At 40.4% G+C, this 24,601-nt stretch overlaps 1 protein-coding gene across 1 annotated transcript; it reads right to left on the bottom strand.

Annotated features, from left to right (window-relative positions):
- Positions 1 to 21,009: 21,009 nt before the first annotated feature.
- Positions 21,010 to 22,125, bottom strand: LOC109431626 (antigen 5 like allergen Cul n 1). Its single transcript, XM_019707853.3, has 3 exons — positions 21,991 to 22,125; positions 21,387 to 21,888; positions 21,010 to 21,327 (listed from the first exon to the last, which is right to left on the bottom strand). Exons 1-3 carry the CDS (start codon positions 22,007 to 22,009, stop codon positions 21,072 to 21,074), a joined length of 777 nt encoding a protein of 258 aa, XP_019563398.3. The 5' UTR covers positions 22,010 to 22,125; the 3' UTR covers positions 21,010 to 21,071.
- Positions 22,126 to 24,601: the final 2,476 nt, after the last annotated feature.

The raw sequence follows: 24,601 nt of genomic DNA, 5'->3' as shown, positions 1-24,601 counted from the left end.
CTTCTGATTCGTATGCAGAAGGTCATGGGTTCAATCCCTGGCCCGTCCTTTTCATCCTACTTTGTATCTTTCTATCCACTTTCTCTCGCTCTCTCTTCTCTCATGTATATTCATATGTTCGTAGCCATCGCTAGAACCAGAAACGAATTGAAAAAAGTCGTTTCCCTCCCTTCCAACTTCCACTCACAGCACAGTGTATATATAACGCCTATAAGTTATGCAACCAAAGCGTGCTGTGCCGCTTGACCTTATCCACCTTATTCACCACACAATCTATCACGAACACTAGAAATAACCCTATCCATGGATCGCATCACCGACCCAACGGTGACTCCCAGATCTCCCATCCTTTCCGTCTAACAAATACCCCAGTCCGTGCGGGTTGTGGGGACGCAGAGTGCTCTCGGTCTCTAGTAGCAACAATCAGTACACTCTAACATTCCTTTCCCTTCCCACTGACTATAAGGACTTGGCCGGCGCCGTTATTGATCAAATATGCATGGGCTGCTAAAAATTGCAATTTGAGAATAAGTGGAATGTCCCAGCCCCTTATTCAGTTGGATCTCAGTGCAACTGGTACCAGTTCAGATCAATCACGGAGGAGCAACCATTGACATGTATAGTCAGAATTGATCGATGATCGATTGATCGATTTATCTATATATATATATATATATATATATATATATATATATATATATATATATATATATATATATATATATATATATATATATATATATATATATATATATATATATATATATATATATATATATATAAATGAGTTTAAACTCCCTTTGAGGCAACAAAACTCACGAACGGCTGAACCGATTACCATGACTCTTGCACGGTTCGGTTCGTATTCGTAATGGCTGTGTTTATATGTACAAAAAGTTACGAAAATGAACTAGAAAAGTAAGAAAATTGATAAAGTACTGATTTTTCATCAGCTGGACAGAAAATCGACACGATAGAAATGAAACCAATCTAGAGTGCCATGCGGCAATGACCTCAACAGCTGTCAAATCACCACATCTTGGCAAGACAAAGTTTGCCGGGACAGCTAGTTGAACATAATATCAAGATTCCATGACAATAGCATAAACAAAAAAAGGCTTAACGGATCTTCGACTGAGCATGATTAGATTAGGGAATCGCGCCACTTGGGCGGTGGTTCTATATTCGTCTGTTTTCCACTATAACTCAGTCAAATTTGAACCGATTGGCACAATTTTGGAATGTGGTGAGATAGGCATAGTATCTACCCGTGTACAACATTTCAAGTCAATTGGTTCAAAATTGACAGAGTTATAGTGGCAAACAGACGAATATAGAACCACCGCCCAAGTGGCGCGATACCCTACCTAAACAGATGCTGTGAATGCAACATGCCCAAGACCATACCGCACCACATATTGTCATACATTTTTAAAGATCGATATTTAATATTAAAAATAAAAATATATTCATATCGCAATTAGTTCGCCTGAAAATCTTATCTTATCTTCAATAAGGACCAACACTTTTTGGCCGCATTCGATACAAATTTTCTCACCGTGCGATAAAAATACTGACAGCGAAATCAGAATCGAAAACACGTGTTTTGGGCTGAACAGCTGTTGAAGTATAAGGCGTTGTTCAGTAGATTACCACGAGCTGCGCTAATTCACCGCTGCTGAACACAAGTTCAGGAGTGATCATTATTGAGTCATGGGAAGATTATGTTTTACTCTGGCTGGCATCTCATCATCTCTAGGCTGGCGCAGATAGGAAGGCATGCGGCTGGCAATCGACAGGTTTCGAGTTCTAATCCGGATTTAGGTAATTTTATATGTAATTGTATTTCATAATTGTTTTTCTTAACATGAGAGCAAATAATTACACTCGTGAGAGTTCAACATTTTTGCATTTTATTTATTTTCAGTCAATTTTGGCTTAATAACAACTTTCGTGTACATTTGTAAAACGCTTTGAACAACAAAAAATAAAGTTGATGCGCAACATGATGCTTTATAACTTCTCCAAATTTGTGTGAACAAAACCCGAACATAGGTTGTACGTGAAAAGAATTCAAATGTTATTCAACATTATGCTGAATTAATTCACCATAATGGTGCCTGTTAAATGAGTGATGGTTAGTTGGGAAAGCGACTCTCCATGAAGTGAGTGTAATTTACATTCACCTTGTGGAGAGTTGACTTCGCAGCTCCCTCACGACTTTGGTATGCGTGAGCGACCCCAACTCTATTCGGCAAACTTTTTGACAAAACCACAAGGCAAAAGTCGTTTATACATCATTTAATGATTGCATGCTTCTGAGCTGAGAAAATAGCAAGTGAGTGTAACTCTTTGCAAGTCAGTGTTCCCATCCTTGTCCGTAGTATGGTGTTCTCGCTCCTCATCGAAAGACCTTTTCACCGCAACGTCTTCCACTCAGCGAGTGTTGAACCGGCGCCCGATTTTCTCCTCCTTTCGATGGATCCTGGCAATGTGCAGCCGGATTTCGCCGATTAAGAGATGAAGGGTCGGGCGCAAAAATTGTTCCGCACATCAAGCAGGCTCCGTTTTCGGCTGATGCACATGTGGTCGATTCAATTTTCCGTGGCGCCATCACGAGACACCCATATCATATGCACTGATCAATGGGGAAAGAGCGCAGCGGTCCCGCAATCACCTTATCATTGTTGCCACAAAACTCTGTAAACAGCTCACCGTTTTTGCTCATTCCTTCAAGACCACGACGTTCCGTGACAAGGAGTTTCAAGAGCTTGCTGTACTGTACGGCGAACCTAGCATCCAAAAGGTGCTAAAAGCAAGAAGGTTAGGATGGGCGGGGAATGTTGTGAGCATGCCAGACAACAACACTGTAAAGCTGATGGTGTTCGCAAGAGGTCCGGATGATAGAAAAAGACCTGTAGGGCAGTGTGCAAAGTGGGCGGACCCCAAAACACTCAACCATCCCCCCCCCCCCCTTGTGCATTGGCTTGCCTAGGCAAGTCCACTCTAGGAATGGAAGACCACCGGCTTACTGGTGGTCCCAAGAGATTGCCGACCCACGCCGCGCCTGCCTACGGACTAGGCGGCGGATGCAGCAAGCACAAACTGTGGAAGAGCGAAACGAACGGAGGGTGGTGTTGGCCGCTGCTAAAGCTGCGCTGAAGTCCGGGTCTGTGTCAGAGTACTCACAGCTTCCTGCCAGCAGTCTCCAGAAATGATGGATCAATGAGGGTTTTTTTTTCTGCGTCATAATTCTGGTCCTGGGATTCCCTTTGGAAGGACTGCCATGGACTAGGGCGAGCGATGAGGGGAGGGTAACCGATAAAGAAATTGCGGGAATGGCAAAATCATTTAGCGTAGGTAAAATCCCAAGTCTGGACGGAATTCTGAACCTGGCATTAAAAGTAGGCTCCCGGGATGAGGAATTTCTGGAAGAAATCCTCGATGAATCCCCGGTGGAACAGATTGTTTACACACGCTTTGTATCGCCTTTTGAAAATACTAATAAATGTGCAATATCGGTTCAGTGCCCTGCCTAGAGCGCATTGGAGAAAAAGTTAAACCTGAACTTCATTTTCTTCTCGATTTCTTCATTTTCGAGTAAAAGAAATCTGAAACATGGGGGTCTTCTGCAGTATTCCCCATCGATGCATCTCTAGCGAAAGCTGTCTTGACTTGCACCGGAGCTCGCACCAGGGTTGTGCGAAAAGAGAACCGGAAAGCTTCCCTTCGCCGACGTGCAAAGTTTCGACACCCAACCGAGAGGAAGTCGCAAGTAGGGCATAGTGAATTTTCCACCACGTTTCCCATCAGTTTAAGCTGGCTAGGTGCATTCAAGACTAACTAACGTGGCGGTGAATACCGACACCCGGTGCGATGGGACTGAAAAAAAGAGCAATCGTTGTGGGACGTCTAGACTACTGGTGGTGCAGCTGTATTTGTTGGCTACGACTCGGCAGTTGCCCACGTGATACAGAAGGGCAAGGGGTTTTTCAGATCACAGAAGGATATGTAAGCGTAACTTTCTCCAGTCTAGTGAATACGAAGGCATAGGTTGAAATCACCAATTTGAGGTTGAGCATGAGCAACTTGAGGTTGAAGTTTAAATAAGAGAAAATGCATGCAAGCATGGTAAGGTTTTTTTACGGTCGCATCAAATATCCTATCTCACACAAGGAACCAAGAAAACCGTTACCTCTCCGGATTGGCCAATTCGAAAGTCTGAGACGAAAATCGAAAAAAGCTGGAGGTACCTACTAACTTTCCGAATCAAACCCAATTAAAGTGGAATATTTTATTTCGCAGTCAGTGGTGCAATCAAATGCGGAAGATATTTCCCTTTTTGTTCGATGGTTGTTGCATCAGCAGCAGCAGATTGGAGCGACACATTGGATTGCAATAAAATGAAACCGAATGGGCAACCATCACATCGCCATCGGGAGGAATTGGACGGTGATGGTTCAAATCGTTCGTTTTGTCCGTCCGGCACAGTACCTAAGTACGAAATGGAGCCCATTTGGCGACTGGCAATCGGGTGTGATGATGCGATGAAATAGTGGATGGGAAATGGGATTGATTTTTTTGTGTTAAACTGTGGTTAGTTCTGTTCGGATGTCTATTGGCTTGGTGAACGATAAAATCAGCAATAAATAATAGTGATTGATGGTATAGATAGCTAAACTATTAGGTCGATGACACTTTACAACATAATCATGTAAATGCTGGAATTGAAATATATTCGGATCGATTGAAATAGTAACATTTGCTAAGTTGGAAAGGGTGCATAAACTAAGTAGACTCAGTTTTGGTCATCTCAGACCCCGTCCTACTCGTAGACTTTTGTCCATACAACATTTTAAAAATTTGTATGAACTGTGAACTATGGTTAAATTGTAATGTGAGCTCCATTTTCAGCTATTCTGCCTTCATTTGCCATATAGAATCCATGCAGATACGCTATGTTCTCAGAAGTTATGGATTATGTTAAAATAATTACGAAAAAAAATCATCCCCCAGAATTCAACACCTTAGCATGGTCTTTTTACCTGGGGAGTAATATGGGTGTGGGTGTGCTGTACACATTATTTGCCTCAAATACGTTGTTGTAGTATTACAAATCTACTTTTTGCCATAGAGAATCATTTCGCAAAAATCGTCAAAAAGAGTTCCCTCTCTCAAAACTTAAAGATAACCTTCCGTTAGTTGCGCGATCATCCAAATTGCCAGCACCACTAATGCTGTGTATAACAAGTGAGTTTTCAACGTGTTGTACAAAATGCAACAGCGCGACTACTAGACCCGAGCAGAAGAAAATAACTACAGCATAATAAAATATGTTATTTTGGTAAAATAACTGAGTTACGGAAAGAGTTATTTTTGGGTTATTAACAAAACATATCATGTTATAAACTTGTCTGTCACAAGCGGCAAAATAACAAAAATCATAACAAAAAAATGTTCCTGGCACACCAGTTGAATAACACGTTTTTTTTTGTTTCAATAACAACTTAATAATAGTGAATTTGTAAAATAATTCAATAACAAATTTTGAAATAAACAAGTTATTGATAACAATTTTAAAGCAAAATGAGTTATAAGATCATTTAAGGTCTTAGGGGGAAGGGGGGTTTGTGAAAATGTGACTTGAAATGTGAAGTATAGGAAAACCCCGTACAAAGTGGTGAGGAGGGTCGGAAATCCCTAATTTTAGCGTGACGTACTTAATGGATGCTCCCTACTGACACAGAATGCAATGTCAGAAAGAAGAGGAAGAGGAACTGACGAGAAAACATGGTTTTCTCAACAGTTCCTTGCGAAATACTGTGAATCTCGTCAATCTCGAATGGAAAAGTTTTGATTGTAAAACTTGTTATTGTTGTATTATTGATGATCAAATATTTGCAAAGTCCCAATAATTCAATAATAATTGAACTTGTTCTACAACAAAACATGTTATAGAAATGTTATTTGAAGAAAATATATTAATAACACAATCATAACAAAATAAGTTTGTCCAACAAAACATGTTATGGAAAGGTAATGCCTCAATAAGTTAATAATAACAAACCAAGATATAAAAACCGATTTTGTGATTCCATTGTTATCATTTTGGTATGCTCCTCTGCTCGGGGATAGTTAACCTTCCTAGTGCATTATGGTCATTTTTGGCCAATCTACATACTAATTATGACGTTTTTTTTTCGTAAGGTTGTAAGACAGAACTCTGACTTTCCTGACTTTTCCATACTTTTGATAAGACAAATTTTCGAGCTTTAATCGACTTACAGCGACCTCTAAAAGCGGCGCTACAAAATTGTTACATATTGTACATTAAGGGGAAAAAAATTACCCCTGCCTTGAAAGCTCTTTCAAAAATCCATTAGTGTTTCGATTTTTATTCTTTTTGCTTTAAACGAATGCTATGGGTTTCTAGAATGTTGTTCTGAGCCACTCCTAGCAAATTGATAATATTTTGGAAACAGGGAGGATTTTTTGGAGGAATACCTGGAGGAATCTCTGGAGGAATTTCTGGAGAATTCCCTGTAGGAATTCCTGGAAGATTTCCTGGAGGTATCCCGTGAAGAGTTCCTGAAAGAAACCCGTGCAAATTTCGTAGAGAGAACATTGGAGAAATTCTTGGAATAATCCGGAATAATCCGGAGGAGGGAATCCCAGGAGGAATCCCTGAGGGAATGCTTGAAGGAATTGATGAAAGAATCCCTGGAGGAATTCCTGGAAAACCCCCTAGTGGAATTCCTTGAGAAATCCTTGGAGAAATTCTTGGAGAAGTCCCTGGAGAAATTCCTGGAGGCAACTCGGACGGGATTCCTGGAGGAATACTAAGAGGGATTAGGATGTTTTTTCTGGAAGAATCACTGGAAGAATTCCTGGGAAAAGAATCTCTGGAAAAAAATCTTCCCTGGAGGAATGCTTGGAAGAATGCTTGAAGGAATTCCTGGAAAATATCCAGGAGAAATCCGAAAAGGATTTCCTGGAGCAATCTCTGGAGGAATGCCTGAAGAAATCTCTGGAGGAATTCCTGGAATAATTGCTTAGGAATCACCGAGGAATCTCTGGAGAAAAAAACTGGATAAACCACTGAAGGAATTCATAGAAAAAATACCCTGAAAGAATCGCTGGAGGAATTCTCGAAAGAATTTCTAGAGAATTTCCTGGAAGAGTTCCCGAAGAAATCCCTGTAGAAATTCCTGGAGGAATATCTCAAGGAATTCCTGAAGGAGTCCGAGAAGGAGTTACTGAAAGAAATCCATGAAAAAATCGTAGAGAAATCATTGGTGGAATTCATTAAATAATCCGAGGAGCTGTTTCTGCAAGAATCCCAGAACAAGATCTCTGACGAATTCATGGAAGAATTTCTGGAGGAATTCCTAGAAAAATCACTGGAGGAATATCTGGAAAACTCCTGGTGAAATCTCAGGAAGAATACCTGAAGAAAGCTCTGGGTAAATTCTTGAGGAATCCTCGGAGAAATTCTTTGAGAAATCCCTGGAAAAAATCCTGGAAGAATGCCTCAAGGAATTCATGGAAAAATCCCTGCAGGAATTTCTGGAAAAAATCCTGAAAGAATCCTTGGGAGAATTCTTGAAAGAGATCTAGAAAAATCCTGGAGAAATCCCTGGAGAAGTTCTTGGAGAAATCCCTGGAGGAATCTCGGACAGGATTCCTGGAGGAATACCTGGATATTTATTCTGGAAGAATCACTGGAAGAACTGCTGGAATTATCACTGGAGGAATTTCTGGAAAAATCCCGCAGAAATCCCAAGAGGAAATCCTGAAGAAATCTGTGAAGGAATTCCTGAAACAATTCATGAGGAATCGCCGGAGGAATTACTGGAGGAACCCCTCGAGGAATTCCTTGAAGAATCCCTTGAAAAAATTTTGGAGGAATTTTTGGAGGAATCATTGGAGAAACTACTATGATTTCTTAGAAGAATTTCTGAAGAAATCTCTGGAGGAGTTTCTGTAATAATTTCGGAGGAATCGCCGAGGAATCATTTGAAAAAAAAAAATTCTGGATGAACCCCTTAAGGGATTCCTAGAAAAATCTCTGAAAGAATCCCTGGAGAAATTTTCGAAATAGTTATTGGAGAATTCCCTGGAAGGAATTCTTGAAGAAATCCCCGTAGAAATCCCTGGAGGAATTTCTAGAAGAATTCCTGATAGAGTCCCTGGAGGAATGTCTGAAGAAACCGCAGCAGAAACCTGAAAAACATCAATGGAAATTTCGTAGAGATATCATTGGATGAATTCATGGAATAATTTCTGGAGCTGTTTCTGCAAGAATACCAGAAGGAGATCCCTGAACGAATTCCTGGAAGAATTCCTGGAGGAATTCCTGGAAAAATCACTGAAGATGTTTCTGGAATACTCCTGATGAAATCTCTGGAAGAATTCCTGGAGAAAACTCTGGGTAAATTCCTAAGGAATCCTCGGAGAAATTCCTTGGGGAATCCCGGAAGGAATTCTTCGAGAAATCCCTGGAAAAAATCATGAAGGAATCCCTGGAGTAATTCCTGAAAAAAAGCCTGAAGGAAAAAAATGGAGGACCTTCTGAAGGAATTCTTCAAAAAATCCCTGGAAGAATCCTTGGAAGAATTCCTGGAAAAATCCCTGAAGGAACGCCTAGAGAAAGTATTGGAGAAATCTCAAGAGGTATTCCTAGAGGAATTCCTGGAATTCCTTTTTAGAGGAATCTCTTGAGGAATCCTTGGTGGAACCACTAGAGGAATACTTAGAGTAATCCTTGGAGGAAGTTTTTGAGGAATCCCTGGAGGAATTTCTGGAAGTATTCCTAGAAGAATCCCAGCAGGAGTTCCTGAAAAGAACCCATGAAAAATTCGTAGTAAAATCATTTGAGGAATTCTTGGAGTAATCCGTCTAGATGTCTCAGAAAGAATTCCATAAGGAGATCCTCTTGATGAGTTCTTGGAGGAATCCCAAGAGAAGTTCCTGAAGAAAACTCTGGAAGAACTCGTGGAGAAATCCCTGAAGAAATTCTTTGAGGAACCCCTCGAAAAAAATCTTGGAAGAATCCCTGGAGAAATTCCTGGAAGAATTCCTTGAAAAATCCCTGAAGAAATATACCTGGAAGAATCTCTAATGGAATTCATGGAAGAATCGCTGGAGGTATTCCTGGAGAAATCACTGGAGGAATTTCTGGAATAATTCCTGGAGAAATCCCTGGAGGGATTCTTAGAAAATTCTCTAGCGGACTTCCTGGAGCAATCTTTGAAAGAATTTCTGGAACAATTCCTGGAGAAATCCTTGTGAGAATCCCTTGATCAATTCCTGAAGGAATCCCTGGTGGAATTTCTGGAGGAATCCCTGTAGAGATTCCTGGTAAAATCTCCGGAAGAAACCCTGGAGGAATCGCTGCAACAATTTCTGGAGAAACCCCTGGAGAAATTTCTGGTGAAATCCCTGGAAGAATTCCTGAAGGAATTCTTGGAGGAATCCCTAGAACAATCTTGGATAAATCTCTGGAGGAATTCGTGGAGGAAACTCTGGTTGAACTCCTGAGGAGTCCCTGGAGGAATTTCTGGAAGAACTCCTGGAGGAATTCCTGAAGGAATTCTTTGATGAATCCCTAGAACAAAAGTGTTGGAGAAATCCCAGGAGGAATTTCTGGAAAAATCCTTGGGGAAATACCTGGAAGAAGCTCAAGTGGAGTTCATAGAAAAATCACAGGAGGAATTTCTGGAACAATTCTTGAACAAAATCCCTGACGGAATTCCTGGAGCAATCTCTAGAGGAATTTCTGGAACAATTCCTGAGGAATCCCCGGAGGAATTCCTGGAAAAATCCTTGTAGGAATCCCAAGAGAAACTCCCGCAAGCATTCCTGGAGAAATCCCTGGAGGAATTCCTATAGAAATTATTGGAGAAATCTCAGAGGTATTCCTGGAGGAATTCGTGAAGAAATTTCTGGAAAAATCTTCGGAATAATCCCTGGGAGAATTCCTGGAACAATTCCTGGAGAAACCCCTACAGAAATTTCTGGAGAAATCCTTGGAGGAATTTTTTGGGGAATTCTTGGATTGATACCTGAAGAATTTCTGGAGGGATCCTTGTTAAAATTTGCTAGAGGAATCGCTGTAGGAATTCCTAAAGGAATCCCTGTCTATTTCCTCGAAGAATATATAAGGAAATCCTAGGGTATATTTGTAAACGAATTCCTGGAACAATTTCTGAAGCAATCCCTGGTTAAACAAATCTGAAGGAATCCATGTATGCAGTATTTAATTGAAAAATATTTGGATGACTCAGATGATAGACTCTCCAAGGATTCGTTATGGATAATTTTGAAGAAATTTCTGGATAATTTTGGAATGATCTCTGAAAAAAATTCTGAAAGAATGCCCGAAAAAAAGCCTGCAGAAATACTTATTACAATTCCAGATAGAATTATTGAAGGAAGCTCTTCCGAAGTTTTTGAAGGAATACATGGAACAATCCCCGAAGACAGCTCTGAGGGAATAGGATAACAATATAATTTGGACCCCCATACATTTTGGACCCCCTGGTTCGTATTATCACAATTTTCACCAGTGTTGCGAATACTCACTTGCAAGAGTGATACTCATTTGCTTCTATCTCAGTCCAGAAGCATGCTATCAAAAAATGATGTTAGAAGGGCTTTTAGATTGTAGTTTAATCTAAAAGTTTGCCGAATAAAGTAAAGGTCGCAGACGCATACCAAAGTTGTGAGAGAGCTGTGAGTACGAGGTGAGTAAAATTCGTGTAATTTATACTCACCTTGTGCTCACAGCTCTCTCACGGTTTTGGTATGCGTCTGCGACCTTTACTTTATTTGGCAAACTTTTAGATTAAACTACAATCTAAAACCCCTTCAAACATCATTTTTTGATAGCATGCTTCTGGACTGAGATAGAAGCAAGTGAGTATATTTTTTTACTAGTGAGTATTCGCAACACTGATTTTCACAGCTTTTATGAAGAGATGACGAAAATTTTTAGAATCATTCGCTAAATAAGATTGTTCTGCATGAGCAGCAATCATTTCCTCACTGGAAATATCATTATTTGCCTTGAAATTATTTTTTGTTGATCTCGTCATCCGTGCGATTGTCGCGGCATGTTTACGAAAAGAAAAAGTGGTGCTGGGAAAATCTGCAGATGTAAACCAAAGCTTTTATCATTCTAGCGCATTAAATTCGCAAAGTTCGTCTAATCATCCTTTGTCAATCAAGTAATTAGGATGTGATCCAGCATATCCAAGTGGCAGATTCTTCGAAAATAGTTTCAAATGGGTTTAAACACCGGGTGTCCAAAATATATACTTAAGAGGGTCCAAAATAAATTGGGGTGTCCAAAATAGTGAAAACTGATGCTTCAAAAATCAGTTATTTTCATCAAATTGTCAGCCAGAAATGACCGTGTGGGTATTTTTGACGGACAGTGGAGGCTTTTACCGTCATACCAACATCATCATTATGTGTAACACCCTCTGAATCTGTTTGACTTCAGCTGAAATTCAAACTAATGTCCTCTAGGGGTCCAACATTCGACCGTTACCCTACCTGGAGAAATATCTATAGGAACATCTGCTAAAATTCCTACAGGAATCGCTGGATGAATTCTTGAAGCATTCCCCAAAAAAACTCACTGAACAGGAATGCACTGGAAGAGCATGAGCATGAGCATTGGTGACCGTACACTTCGTAGTTGCTACTCCTTGATTGACCAGAGCTAGCGGAATTGCACAGAGAACCAATAGATGGGGCTTGGGACTAGCACACCTTCTTCAATGTACACGTTCCGAGAACTCAAACTTTAATAGATCAATAACGGCGCCGGCCACGTCCTTACGGTCAACCGAGGAAGGAAAGGAATGTTAGTTGGACAACCGTTGCTACTAGAGGTTGTATATATCCGACTGTGCCCTCCACAGTTGTCACGGGAAGGATTTTTTGTTAGTTGGGAGGGAATGATAGTTACATAAATCGGGATTCACTTTGGTAAGCGTTGTGATCTATGTAACCGTGAGCATACACAAAACATATAATTCACTGAATTGTGCCACCTCACAGTTTGGAGAAATGGTGAGACCTTGAAAATATTAATAGGAATTTAGAGAAAGTTTTATGAACCCAAGGTGTTTTGCGTCACCTCGCAATTAAGAGGACAGGTGAACCAATATACACTCCCGATCAAAAGTTCGGGGTCACCCCCTCAAAAACATGTCATTTCTTTAGGCCCATATCTTCGCCAATTTGCGTCCAATTTCAAAACCCCAGGTCTCATTCAAAAGATAATAAGTCAAAGAAACTTTGAACACGATTTAAAGGAAACTTTCTCAAAAATTTTTGTATGTAAACATAACTCAAAGTTGCCAAATTTTCTAAAAAAATATATAAACCTACGGCAATGTCGCTGGAAATCGGGTCGACCAAAATTTTAAGATGAGAGCGGTACTCTAACCCATTTTCTATTAGCTTTCAACTGCTTTTTACAGAACTTAGCTAAAAAATCTAGAAAAAAAGTTATTAAGTAAATTAATCCTTGCTGTCATCGACCAAAAGTTTGGGGTCACCCCTCAAAATGATGTGTCGGCCAAAAGTTTGGGGTCACTGGGGAAAAGTGATTTGTTGGTATCTTTGTCATCTTTCATTCAATTTCAATTCTTCTTGGCTTATTTGAAACATAATGAATGATACTTACTGCATAGACATTGAACCACACATATTTGTTGAAATTTACATACTAAAACTTAACGTAAAGTTGCCTCATTTTTTGAAATGTGTTACTTTACATAACATTTTTATATGCAAAAATCGTTGAATACGTTAAGTTAAAGACATCAAACGTAAACTTAGTTAATTATCTTTGATATGAGCCAAAATGAATTAAAATTGAACTATAGATGACGAAGATATCATCAAATCACTTTTCCATGTTTTACGAAAGTGACCCCAAACTTTTGGCCGATACATCATATTGAGGGGTGACCCCAAACTTTTGATTGATGACATGAAGAGTTAATTTACTTAATAACTTTTTTTTCTAGATTTTTTAGCTAAGTTCTGTAAAAACCAATTGAAAGCTAATAGAAAATGGGTTATATTACCGCTCTCATCTTAAAATTTGGTCGACCCAATTTCCAGCGACACTGCCGTAAGTTTATATTCATTTTTAAGAAAATTTGGCAACTTTGGGTAAAGTTTACATACAAAATTTTTTGAGAAAGTTTCTTTAAAATCATGTTTAAAGTTTCTTTGACTTATTATCTTTTGAATGGGACCTAGGGTTTTGAAATCGGACGCAAATTGACGAAGATATGGGCCTAAAAAAAGGACATGTTTTTGAGGGGGTGACCCCAAACTTTTGATCGGGAGTGTACAATGTTACTTGCTTTTGATACTACGGACACGAAATAATGAGACAAAATTGTGTGCCCACACCAATTGTAACGAAACGTACTTACTAAGGAAAACAATACTGAAACATATGGAGAAACAAAATACTGTGGCCAGCACCTTTCAGTGGCGGACTGTACCTACAATAATATAGGAACAGTTTTTATTGGAAAAATAGGCGAGAATTTGCGCCGACACTTGAAGTGGCGAACTTTGCAATGCTTGTAGTATGTTAGCTTAGCTTAGAGCTTAGACTGCACATATCTATGGTTGCTACTCCGTGATTGACCCGAACCAATGACAGTTGCACAATGAGTCAACTGAATAATTGAATGGGAGTGGTCAAAATTCTCACTATGCACGCTTCAGAGACTCTATTTAACGGTACAATAATGGCGCCGGCCACGTCCTTGCAGTCAGGTTGGAAGAGGGAAGGAATATTAGTATCAACCTTTGTTATGTGAAAGTTGGCGTTTACCGCACGTCTCCACCAAAGGTTAAAGGAAGGGTTGGTTGTTAGTAAGGAAGGTATCGTTGGGTCTGGATTCACTTTGATAAGTAATATGACCTTTTGTATTTGAATCATGCCATGCAGACTGTCGCGCTATTATTCGCTTTACGCGGAAAGCAAACAATCGTCTACCCACGTCAGGTGGTCTCATAACAAATTTATACTACACATAACGGGACAAAATATGCAATCTAACGCGTTATTGTTTGCTTCACGCCATAAGCAAACAATCAATCATCCACGTTGGGTGATTGTTCAATATATACTACAAACCACGCGACAAAACATACAAACTGATTCGCTATTGTTCGCTTCACGCGGGAAACAAACAATCAACCACCCGTACGGGTGGTCGGTCAATGTTTACTACATGAGATGTAACAAAACCTCTCCGGCACACGCGAATGGCATAACGACAAAAAAAACAACAAAAACTGAATCGCATTCAGCAGCACCGGCCTCCGGCTTCCACACGAACAAACCACGCAAAGCGAACTTCTTTGCAATGCTTGTAGTATGTCATGTACAAACTGATATACATGATAGACAAAGTGGAAGAGATAGTTTCCAAAATGCAACTTTCGACATTGACAACAAAAACCAAGTCGACACTCATGGTGACGAACTATACAAATTTGATCAAGAATGTTTAAAAGATACATACACACATAATGAATTAGTGAAATAATACAACAAACACATACAAAAAGAAAACAACAAAGAAGCAACAAGGAACAAACTCACCGGATAATCCCTCTGACAGGCTATAGCACACACCTGAACAGGAATGCACTGGAAGAACCTCTAAAGGCATACATGAAGAAATTTCTGAAGGAATGTTTGGTGCAATCCATAGAGGAACTCTTGAAGGAATTTCTAGAGGATGCCATGATGGAATCATTGAAGGAATTCATAGGAAAATTCTTGGAGGAATTCTTCGCTGCATTCTTGCAGAAGTTTTACTGAAGAAATCATTTCTCGGAACAAGCCCTCAGACAATCACTGTCGGAACCCTGCAAGACATTTTTAGAGGAATTCATGTAGAAGAAATTCCTGGAAAATCTAAATAGAATTCTGAAGAAATATCCGGTTGAGTTTTTGTGGGCGTTCCTTGAGGAATTCATAACGAAATTCCAGGTTGATTGCTCTTAGCACACCGTTCATTTGAATTGAACACTATTGAAAATTCGTGGATTTTCAGCAACCGCACGATAGTAAGCAGCATATAGTGTTCTAGCAAGCCTTTCTCTTTTCCTACCGGAACCGGCATATCCGGATAACTGTTCCATTGATTTGCTAGTCTTTGGCATTCTATTTTTGTATTTCATAAATTAAACTTTCAAAGTTCAGTCATCAAACTACGCTTGTGATTGACCGCTTTAATTTGATCCTTTCGGGTATCCTCCCGAACAGGTTTCAAATGCTTGTGGCCATAATGTCCAAACCACAAGTATAATTCTAGATTTACCAACCAAGGACTGAAAGTCTCTTTAATAAAGACAAATCCATCAATCAATCTAGATTTACATTCTAGAAATCCATCTCTTTCATTTAAGGCAAAAAGTTGGCATAAGTTCAGTTGAGGTCATACATTTTTAATTTTTCGCGATGTAAAATTAAATCAACAGCATCCATGCAGCAGTGATTCCAACAACTGAAATAATGTTTATTACAATTTCATCTTCGTGCGAACTGGTCATTCAATGGAAAGCAATTCTAAAACATTTCAGTCAGCAGTCTAGACTTTCTCTGTTAACTTGGTTACTGAATCTACACAGTCAGTCACAAAGACATTCATTAAATTATCATAAAGAAGCAAACAATGCTGCTCTCCCTTTCAACACCAGCTCCAAATCCAACGTTTCACCCTTCCAGCCAAAATAATAGCCAAACATTTTCCATTTACGTGACCGAAAAGTTTCTCCTTTGTGTCATACTTACTCCTGCCAGGGGAGTAGAGGGATGCCCTTTATTCTGACCGTCAAGTTTCTTTCTCTCCAAATGCAATCGACAAACAGTTTTAGATATTGATTCCCTTCGATAAACTATCCTCACCCGGAGAAAGTGGACAAGCAAGGCGGCGAGAAAGGAAAACTGCAGACGTATCAATTTCACTGCATTTCATCCTCGCCGCAAATATCCTGATCTTGATTTCCTTCCTTTCCTGGTGGTGCTGGCAAGGAAATGGCAGAATAGATCCCATGGAGAAAGTAGAACGCGTCGTCTGGACTCGTTCGGTAGATAAATGTCCCAGCTTGAAGGTAGAGTGAATTCTATGTTCACCATCAGGGAATGGCCAATTGCAAATTAATCAGTGGGTAGACTTTTACACATGAAGAGAGCCAGTTCATACAGTGGATATCAGAATAAAAAACCAGATTTATCCACCTAGTGGTGATAGTGCCTTTCTCGTCGAATATGTACTCATGAACTTTCTGTCGAAGTTAGCCAAAATGTTCCTGAATCCTGCAAACACTTTATATAGAAAAACAACAATTTTAACAAATCCATGATCGATTTTGGAATCTTATTGATGAATCCTATGTAATGTTCAATAGCAAAGCAGAGCTGAAAAATATCAGACCTCTCAGTTGAATGCTTGACCACCTTAACCCAGGTCGTATATTGGGCCAGATATATAGATTTTTCTGTATTATACAGATTTTTGACCTTCTATACAGACAATATATAGAGTACAGAAAAATACAGAATTTTGAAATGTTATACAGATTTTTCTAGGAAGCATGAAATTTGAAGCTTTTTTCAATATTTTTTTTTGAAAACTTCATAAAATGCTGCTTGAATTTCAAAGAATTTATGAAAATTTGTACATTTTCACACATATTTTAGAAAAATAAATACTGCAAAAATTTTAAACCGCCAAAAAGTAGTATGTACATTTTTGTTAGTTCTTATTGAAATCTAGGATTCTCGGTGTCTGCTGTACCCTCAAATACGGCGATACAGAGAAATCTGTATAGATACAGATTTTTGATAAAAATAGCCTGGCAACTCTGATTTTGGTCATTATGTCTCCATTCCATGCACTACGGTAGCGGGGTGAGCGTCAGCTAATGCATGAAGAAGGTTAACTGTATTCACAATCGCAGATCACTTTGTGATCTTTGCCAATGTTTATTTCAGTACACTTTAGGCTATATTTTTTTTACCAAATGTAACACGATTCATGCAATATGTGACCTTCTCACGAGAAAAATGCAGAAAATGTAAATTTTCCATTCAAATTTCAATCGCAACCAGCCGCATCCAAATTGTGAGCAGTAATTTTAGAAGCAAAAGAAGAAAAAATTGAAAAAAACTGATAAGGTGTTGATGCGATTAGATTAAATTTTTTCCATAAAAGGTTGATCCATCCTACTATGCATATATACCGCTGGAATCTAAAATGGTGTAATTTAAAGAGATCGATTTGGTCACGATTTTGTTCACTAGCATATATGAAGACTTTGACCATTTCTTCACCTATAATCTTACCCAATGTTTACAGGCTATCAAAAAAGCCACGATTTGATTTATCGCTTTGACATTTATTTTGTTCACTTTTATAATTCCGCTATTTGATGTGCAGCTTGCATGGGTTTTGTTAAATTTTATGTTTGACCACTTCCGGTGGGACATCTGGAACCGATTCCGGTTGTCTCAAATGTGGTCTGAGACTATGTTCTTGTTAACTGTTCATCGAGTTACCTAAAAAGCTGAAAATAATGTGATCTGAGGCAATTTTCTTGCTAACAGTTCAGCAAATTTTTGAAAAGCCACGATTTTATGTATCGCATGAATGATTTCGGTTTCTTCTTCTTCTTTATGGCTCGACGTCCCCACTGGGACTTGGCCTGCCTCGCCTCAGCTTAATGTTCTTTGAGCACTTTTCCACAGTTATTAATTGAAGGGCTTTCTTTGCCTGCCATTGCATGAACTTGTATATTGTGAGGCAAGTACAATGATACACTTATGCCCAGGGAGTCGTGAAAATTTGCCCGACCGGAACGGAAATCGAACCCGTTGTCTCCGGATTGGCGATCCAAAGTCTTAACCACTAGGCTAACTGGAGACTTCTATTAAATCACTTCCGAAGGAACACCCGCAACCGATTCCGAAATATTATTACAAGTTCTAGATGTGGCCTGAGACTATTTTCTTGTTGGCCGTTCATCAGATTATCAAAAACGCCGCTATGGCTTAGTTCCCTTCTATATTTTACCACTTCCGGTGGGCTACTCGTCTCGTCACCAGTTCTGGAACACTACCGGTTCTCCCATATATGGTCTGAGATTATTTGTTGGCTAACCGTTTATCATGTTACTGAATAAGTCATTGATATGTCACATGTATTGGTTCTCTTTTACATTTGACCTTTTCTAGGCGGGACAACCGGAATCGGTTCCGTAACACACTGATATGGCTTGCGTCTATTTTTTGCAACTGTTCATCATGTTACCTAAATAGTCGTGATACCTCAATCGCATGCATGGGTTTGCTTTCACTTTCGGCTCGGAACCGGTTGCGGAACACTACTGATAGTCTCTTAAATTGTCTGAGCCTATTTGCTTGCAAACTTTTATAAGGTTATCAAAAAAGCCGCAAAGCGCGCTTGCATGGGTTTGGTACAATTTTATATCAAGCCGCGTTGGAGATGAACCAGCCTCGGGCTGAAAATCTCCCTAATAAAGCTAATAATAATAATCAAGCCGCTTTCGGAGGGAAACCCGGAACTAGTTTCGGAACTACTGACAGTCCATGATGTGGTCTTAGCATACTTCCTTGATAAAAGGTCAACAAGTTGTCGGAAAATCCGTGATTTGATGTGCCGCATGTGAAAGTTATGTCAATTTTTATATACGGCCACTTCCGGCGGTACTCCCGGAACCGGTTTCGCAACACTACTGGCTCAGATATGGTCTGAGTCTATTTTATGCCAACCTTTCATTATCACAAAAGCCGCGCTTTAATATGTCACATGCGTGGATTTGGTTCACTTTAATATTTGGTCAGTTCCGGCCAGACACCCGGAGCCGGTTCTGGAACACAACCGGTTCAGATATGGTCTGAGACTGTTTTCTTGCTAACTGTTCAACAGGTTATCGAAATTGCCGCAGTTTGATGTGTCGCATGCATGGGTTTGGATTACTTTTTTATTTGACCACTTCCAGCAAGTCATCCGGAACCGGTTCCGAAACTCTACCGGTTCAGATATGGTCTGAGTCTTTTTTTATGCCAACCTTTCATTGGTTTATAAAAAAGTCGCGCTTTGATATGTCGCATGTATGGATTTGGTTCACTTTTATATTTGGCCACTTCCGGTGGGACATCCGGAACCGGTTCCGGAACACTACCGGGTCAGATATGGTCTGAGACTGTTTTCTTGTTAATTGTTCATCAGGTTATCCAAATTGCCCCAATTTGATGTGTCGCATGCATGACTTTGGTTCACTTTTATATTTGGCCACTTCTGGCGGGACACCCGGAACCGGTTCTGGGACACTACCGGTTCAGATATGGTCTGAGACTGTTTTCCTGCTAACTATTCATCAGGTTATCCAAAATGCCACAGTTTGATGTGTCGCTTGTATGTGTTTGTTACATTTCTATGTATTGCCCCTTCTAAGGGTACTGGTCCGGAACACCTAAATGGCCATAACTCCGGAACGGCTGGACCGATCCGAACCATTTTCAATAGGAAACAATGGGACTAGGTTCCGCGTCGAATGACCCGTCGGTCATTAAAATCGGTTGAGGTTTACTGCCAAAAAGTGATGTGAGTTTTTTTGTACACATACACACATACACACATACATACACACACATACACACATACATACATCAAACCACCGTGTTCGGGAGAAATTCCATCGCCGGGGAACTCTCCGTCGGAGTAGGCTAGCTCCACCGCCGGGGACTAGGACGAGTATGTCGCGAGAAGCACCAGTGAATGGTCGTCGGGGCGCCTGTGAACCGGAAGTCACCCTCCAACCGGAATCGCAGGACCGACCTCGGCACCGATCTGGGAAGTATCGGTTCGGAAGATCTTCCATCGCCGGGGAACTCTTCGTCGGAGTAGGATTGATTCACCGCCGGGGACTATCCGAGTAATCAGCGCCCGTGGAAAACCACTGGTTCGGGTCGTCGGAGCGCCAGCGTACCGGAAGCCATCCTCCAACCGGAATCGCCGGACCGACTTCGACACCCTGCCAATCAACATCGAAGGAATACGCAACGCGAACAACGGTTTCGGGAGATATTCTACCGCTGGAGAACTCTCCGTCGGAGTAAGCTAGCTCCACCGCCGGGGACTACGCTGAGTCGCAAGAAACTACGTCGACTCAACCGCGTTCGAGTCGTCTGGGCGCCAGCGAACCGGAAGCCACCCTCCAACCGGAATCGCCGGACCGACCTCGGCACTCAACCGGTTCGCCCAGGAAAAGGTAAACGAACGCAGCGAGAAAGTCACCCGAAGTAGAATAGCCACCCTCCAACTGGCATTGCCGAACTGACCTCGGCATTCCACTGGTCAACTTGGAGAGCAGCAGCAGTATGTCAAAGCTCACGAGAGCGCAGCAGTTAAAGCTACGTGATTAAGATAAAGCTCATGAGAGCGCAGCAGTTATGTTGGAGATAAAGTCAGCGATCTAGCGTGACTAGCTATGCCTGATAACAAGTGAAGTGCATGAGCATAGCCCCCCGAAGTAGTTGCTTCTAGTGGAATCCGGGGGAAGCAGGCACTGTAGACCTTGGTGGAGGTTAGAGGCGTAGGGTTCAGAGTTCTCTTCTCTGTTCTGAGTCCCTCACGAACTGGCACGCGATGGACGAAATCGGTAGCACTGGTCATGCTTATCGAACGCGTGTCGGGAAGGCGAAAAGGCTTTACCACCAAGTAAAAAAAAAAAAAAAAAACATACATACACACACATACACACACATACACACACACACACACACACACAGACATCACCTCAATTCGTCGAGCTGAGTTGATTGGTATATGTGAGTCGACCCTCCGGGCCTTCTATCAAAAAGTCATTTTTGAAGTGAACATATAGCCTTTCCAGTACACTTAGTGTACGACTAAAGCAAAAAGCTTTATACATCTTTTTTATGCTTCAATAGGTTTGTATTAGTAAACTGTTTCACAGAACTTCTAAAGATCTTATGGTTTCGGTTCTACCTTTTCCTTCGAACTACACAGACCTTTAAAGTTCGGATTTTGACCGGTTTTACAGTTAGATCCTGTGGTTCCCTTAGTGTAGACACGTCCTCCTATGACGTTTGCCATCGAATAATTGCAAACGAAGTAATAGTTGAGTGTTTCCTCACCGTTCGGATAGGTAACGTAATGTACGAGAGAGCAACCGACCATCGTAACGCGATCGTTGACCATCTGCGTGAAATGACCGATCAGTGGCCTGAAATGGTTTCAAAAGCTATAGTTACTCAAGCATTGACCTCCATCGGAATGTCATACCCGTCGTGCTTGGCCGGAAATTTGTCGATATACGACTTGGGACAGTCCTTGTGTTCGTCGAACCACTGTTGAATAAAATCTGTCACGCGATCCTCCGGCTGGTATTTATACCTGCGATACCAAATTATTCCCAAATTCTGTCCCGCATACCTAAACTCTTTGGTATTTCGGCACTTATCATGTTCCAAGGTACAATTTCGTGCGTTGTACGTTGAAACCTTTGCCAGCTCATCGTGCCAGGCGAGGGTAGGCATTCGGGCAGCTTGTGGAAAACCGTACATTCCTCGGGCAATTTCCGCACGCAACTCGTTATGTTTGTTCAGAATGATAGTTTTCAGCTTGTTATCCATCGTTATGTACTTTGCATCTTTACCACAGGGAGTTCCGAATTTCTGTGGTGCATTACATGCAACATGTTGTGCTTTAACATTTTTACAAATGGCCGGGTCACAATAATCCGTATTACTTGAGCAGGTGGATATGGCAAAAATGAGAATCAGTACTGAAACGTAGGAACATGAAGTTAAATGTTTGCTAGAGGAATCAGCAGCCGAAGGCTCTTGAACCAATTTATAAGCAGAAATTTCCAATACGTTGTCCTTACCAGTTGATCGAGTAGTCATCACGCAGCTCTAGTCGAAGTGAAATACTTCAACGTTCTTGAATAATCGCAACTAACCACGACAGGCGTTCGACAGGTGTACTGTAAATGTGGAATCCAACTGCTGGTAATAACGATAATGACCACATATGGCGTTTGTAGATTGTATTTATATGGATCATAGTGAATTTCTGAAGTAGAGTTAGTCACCATCGGCTCGTGTGTGTTTTTATGTTTAGCAAACATTGATTACTTCTTTACCATATCATCTGACCTAACTTTTTCTTTGAGGCGCCATATAACTAGTTGACAAAGATTGCAATGCTTTGAAGTTCACCGGTGAACTATGACTGAATTACAGTAAATTGCACTATTTTCATTTATTTTCAGTTACGGAATTTAAGCAATGCAATGTATGAATGGTTTCAGGAATATTAACTACTGAAGCTTTATCTTATTCGCACTACACGAATGAAACGAAAGTGCTCTGATATTGCTCAGATTCGGTAGAAATGATCTTTATCAATAATAATAATAAGACCTGTATTTTTCTTGTTTCGCCATTAGGGTGGAAATTTTGAGAAGAGGTTGGCCCAAAACAACCACATTTCTCTTTTTATTTTTTTTTAATTTTCAAACAGCCATAACTTTTGAGCTAATGACCAATTTGATCTTTTTGTTAACGCATGAAAAGATGATTAGTTCGAGATGTAAGAAAAAATATCGCGAAAAAAATAGGTAAGTTGAATTATGCGAAAATGGTAGAAATATCAGTTTTTTTAAACGATTTGTACAGTGTTGAACCATGACCGTTTTTGAGCGGCCTTTTTTTTTTTTTGAAAATTTCAAGTTTTGTGCTCATATACCTATGAAATGACCCTGCGTCCCCATCACTTTTAAATTTGGTGCGGCTCCGTGGTCGTGCGGTTAGTATCACAAAGCTCTTAGTAGCATCGTGCTAAAAGGTGTGTGGTTCGATTCCCACCGCAGTTGTCAGGAAAAGTTTTTGGCTGTGCTACTGGGCGTTGCATGCGAGTCCGTTGCCTTGTGTTGTGTTTTCTTTAAAGAGCCAACAAGTTTACTGGAAGCATTGAACGTGTCCGTGTTTTTCAGCCGTTTATGATATTTATTATTTAATGATTTCTATTTCAGTTAGTAAAAAATACCAGCGAATTCGCCAGCTGCAAAGTGATACTTCTCAATGAATTCCTTCAGGCATTCCATCAGAAGTTCCATCTGAATTCCACCATATATTCCTTCTGATTTCCCTACAGAAGTTTCTTCTCAGATTCCTCCTAGAGGTCATTCTGAGATTCATTCAGGAGCTTCTTCTGGACTTTCTCCAGAAGTACCATCAATTGTTTCGCGTCGTGTCGTGTGCTTGATTTCAGAGATTGATCTAGGAGTTTTGTAAGGTTCCTTCGAGGAACCCCAGTAGTTCCTACTGAATTTACTTCATTAGTTCTTCTGGTGTCCTCCAGGAATTATTTCTGGGAATCGTCAAGAAGTTTCTTTTAGGATTTCCTTTTTTGAGAGTTCCTCTAGCAGTTTTTTTCTGGAAATTCTTGAAAAGTTTCTTCTGTGATTTTTTATGGAGTTCTTTCTGAAATTCCTCAAGGAGTTTCTTGAAGTCTTTCGTGGATTCCTCCAGAAGCTCCTTCAAGGATTCCCTCAGGAGTTCCTTTACAGATACGTCTTGGAATTTCTTCTGGGGTTCCTCCAGGATTTTCCAAGATTGACCAGGTGTTGCTCTGGAATTTATCCAAGAGTTCCTTCGAAGATTCCTCCTTTTGAGAATTTCTACCGTGTTTTCTTCCGGTATTCTGATTCTCGTACGTTTTGGAATTTTTTCATGTTCCTTCTGAGATTCCAGAGTTTTTTTTTCTGAGATTCTTAATGAGGTTTCATCTGCAATGCACCCAGGAGTACTAGGACTTTTTTGTGATTCCTCCGGGGATTTTTTTTTCTGTGATTTAAACAAAGATTCCTTAACCCTTCTTTGGCATTAGGGTCAATTTTGACCTAAACCGTACACTACGTCAGAGAGCTGTTGCCAACGTGATGCAAAATAAGGTTAAGGGAATGGGGTTAATTTTGGAATGTCTTCAAAACTGCTTTTTCCGGGATTCCCAGAAGGAATTTCTGGGGAAATGTAATCACAGAAGGAGTTTTTAAAGAAAACCCAGAACGAACATCTGGAGGAATTTTTATCAAACTGGTGGAGAAATATAAAAAAATGTTGCGAGAATGGAGGAGGATCATCGGAAGACGATCCCTAAGTAATCCAGGAAGGAAAAGGAAGAGAATTGTGGGATAAGTTCTAGGAGGAATCTCCCAAGAAGGTTTTTCTGGATGAAACCAAGGAAAAAAATCCTGAAATTTCTGAAGGAATGCTGGAAGGAACTTCTTAAGCAATTCCGGGAAGAGCCTCTGGAGGAAACCTGAAAAAATCCAGTGCGAAATTCTTGATGGGATCCTACTAGGAACTTCTGGTGTAATAATAGAAACTAGGAGGAATTTCTAAAGGAAGTCCGGAAGAATTCCCTAAAAGTATCTCGGAATAAATACCTTAAGTAATCCCGGGATTAAACTAAGGAAATTTTTTTAGCAATAT

This window comes from Aedes albopictus, chromosome 2, assembly GCF_035046485.1.
Source record: "Aedes albopictus strain Foshan chromosome 2, AalbF5, whole genome shotgun sequence".
NCBI classification, from domain to species: Eukaryota; Metazoa; Arthropoda; class Insecta; order Diptera; family Culicidae; genus Aedes; species Aedes albopictus.
This window is presented reverse-complemented; position numbering and strand designations above follow the sequence as displayed.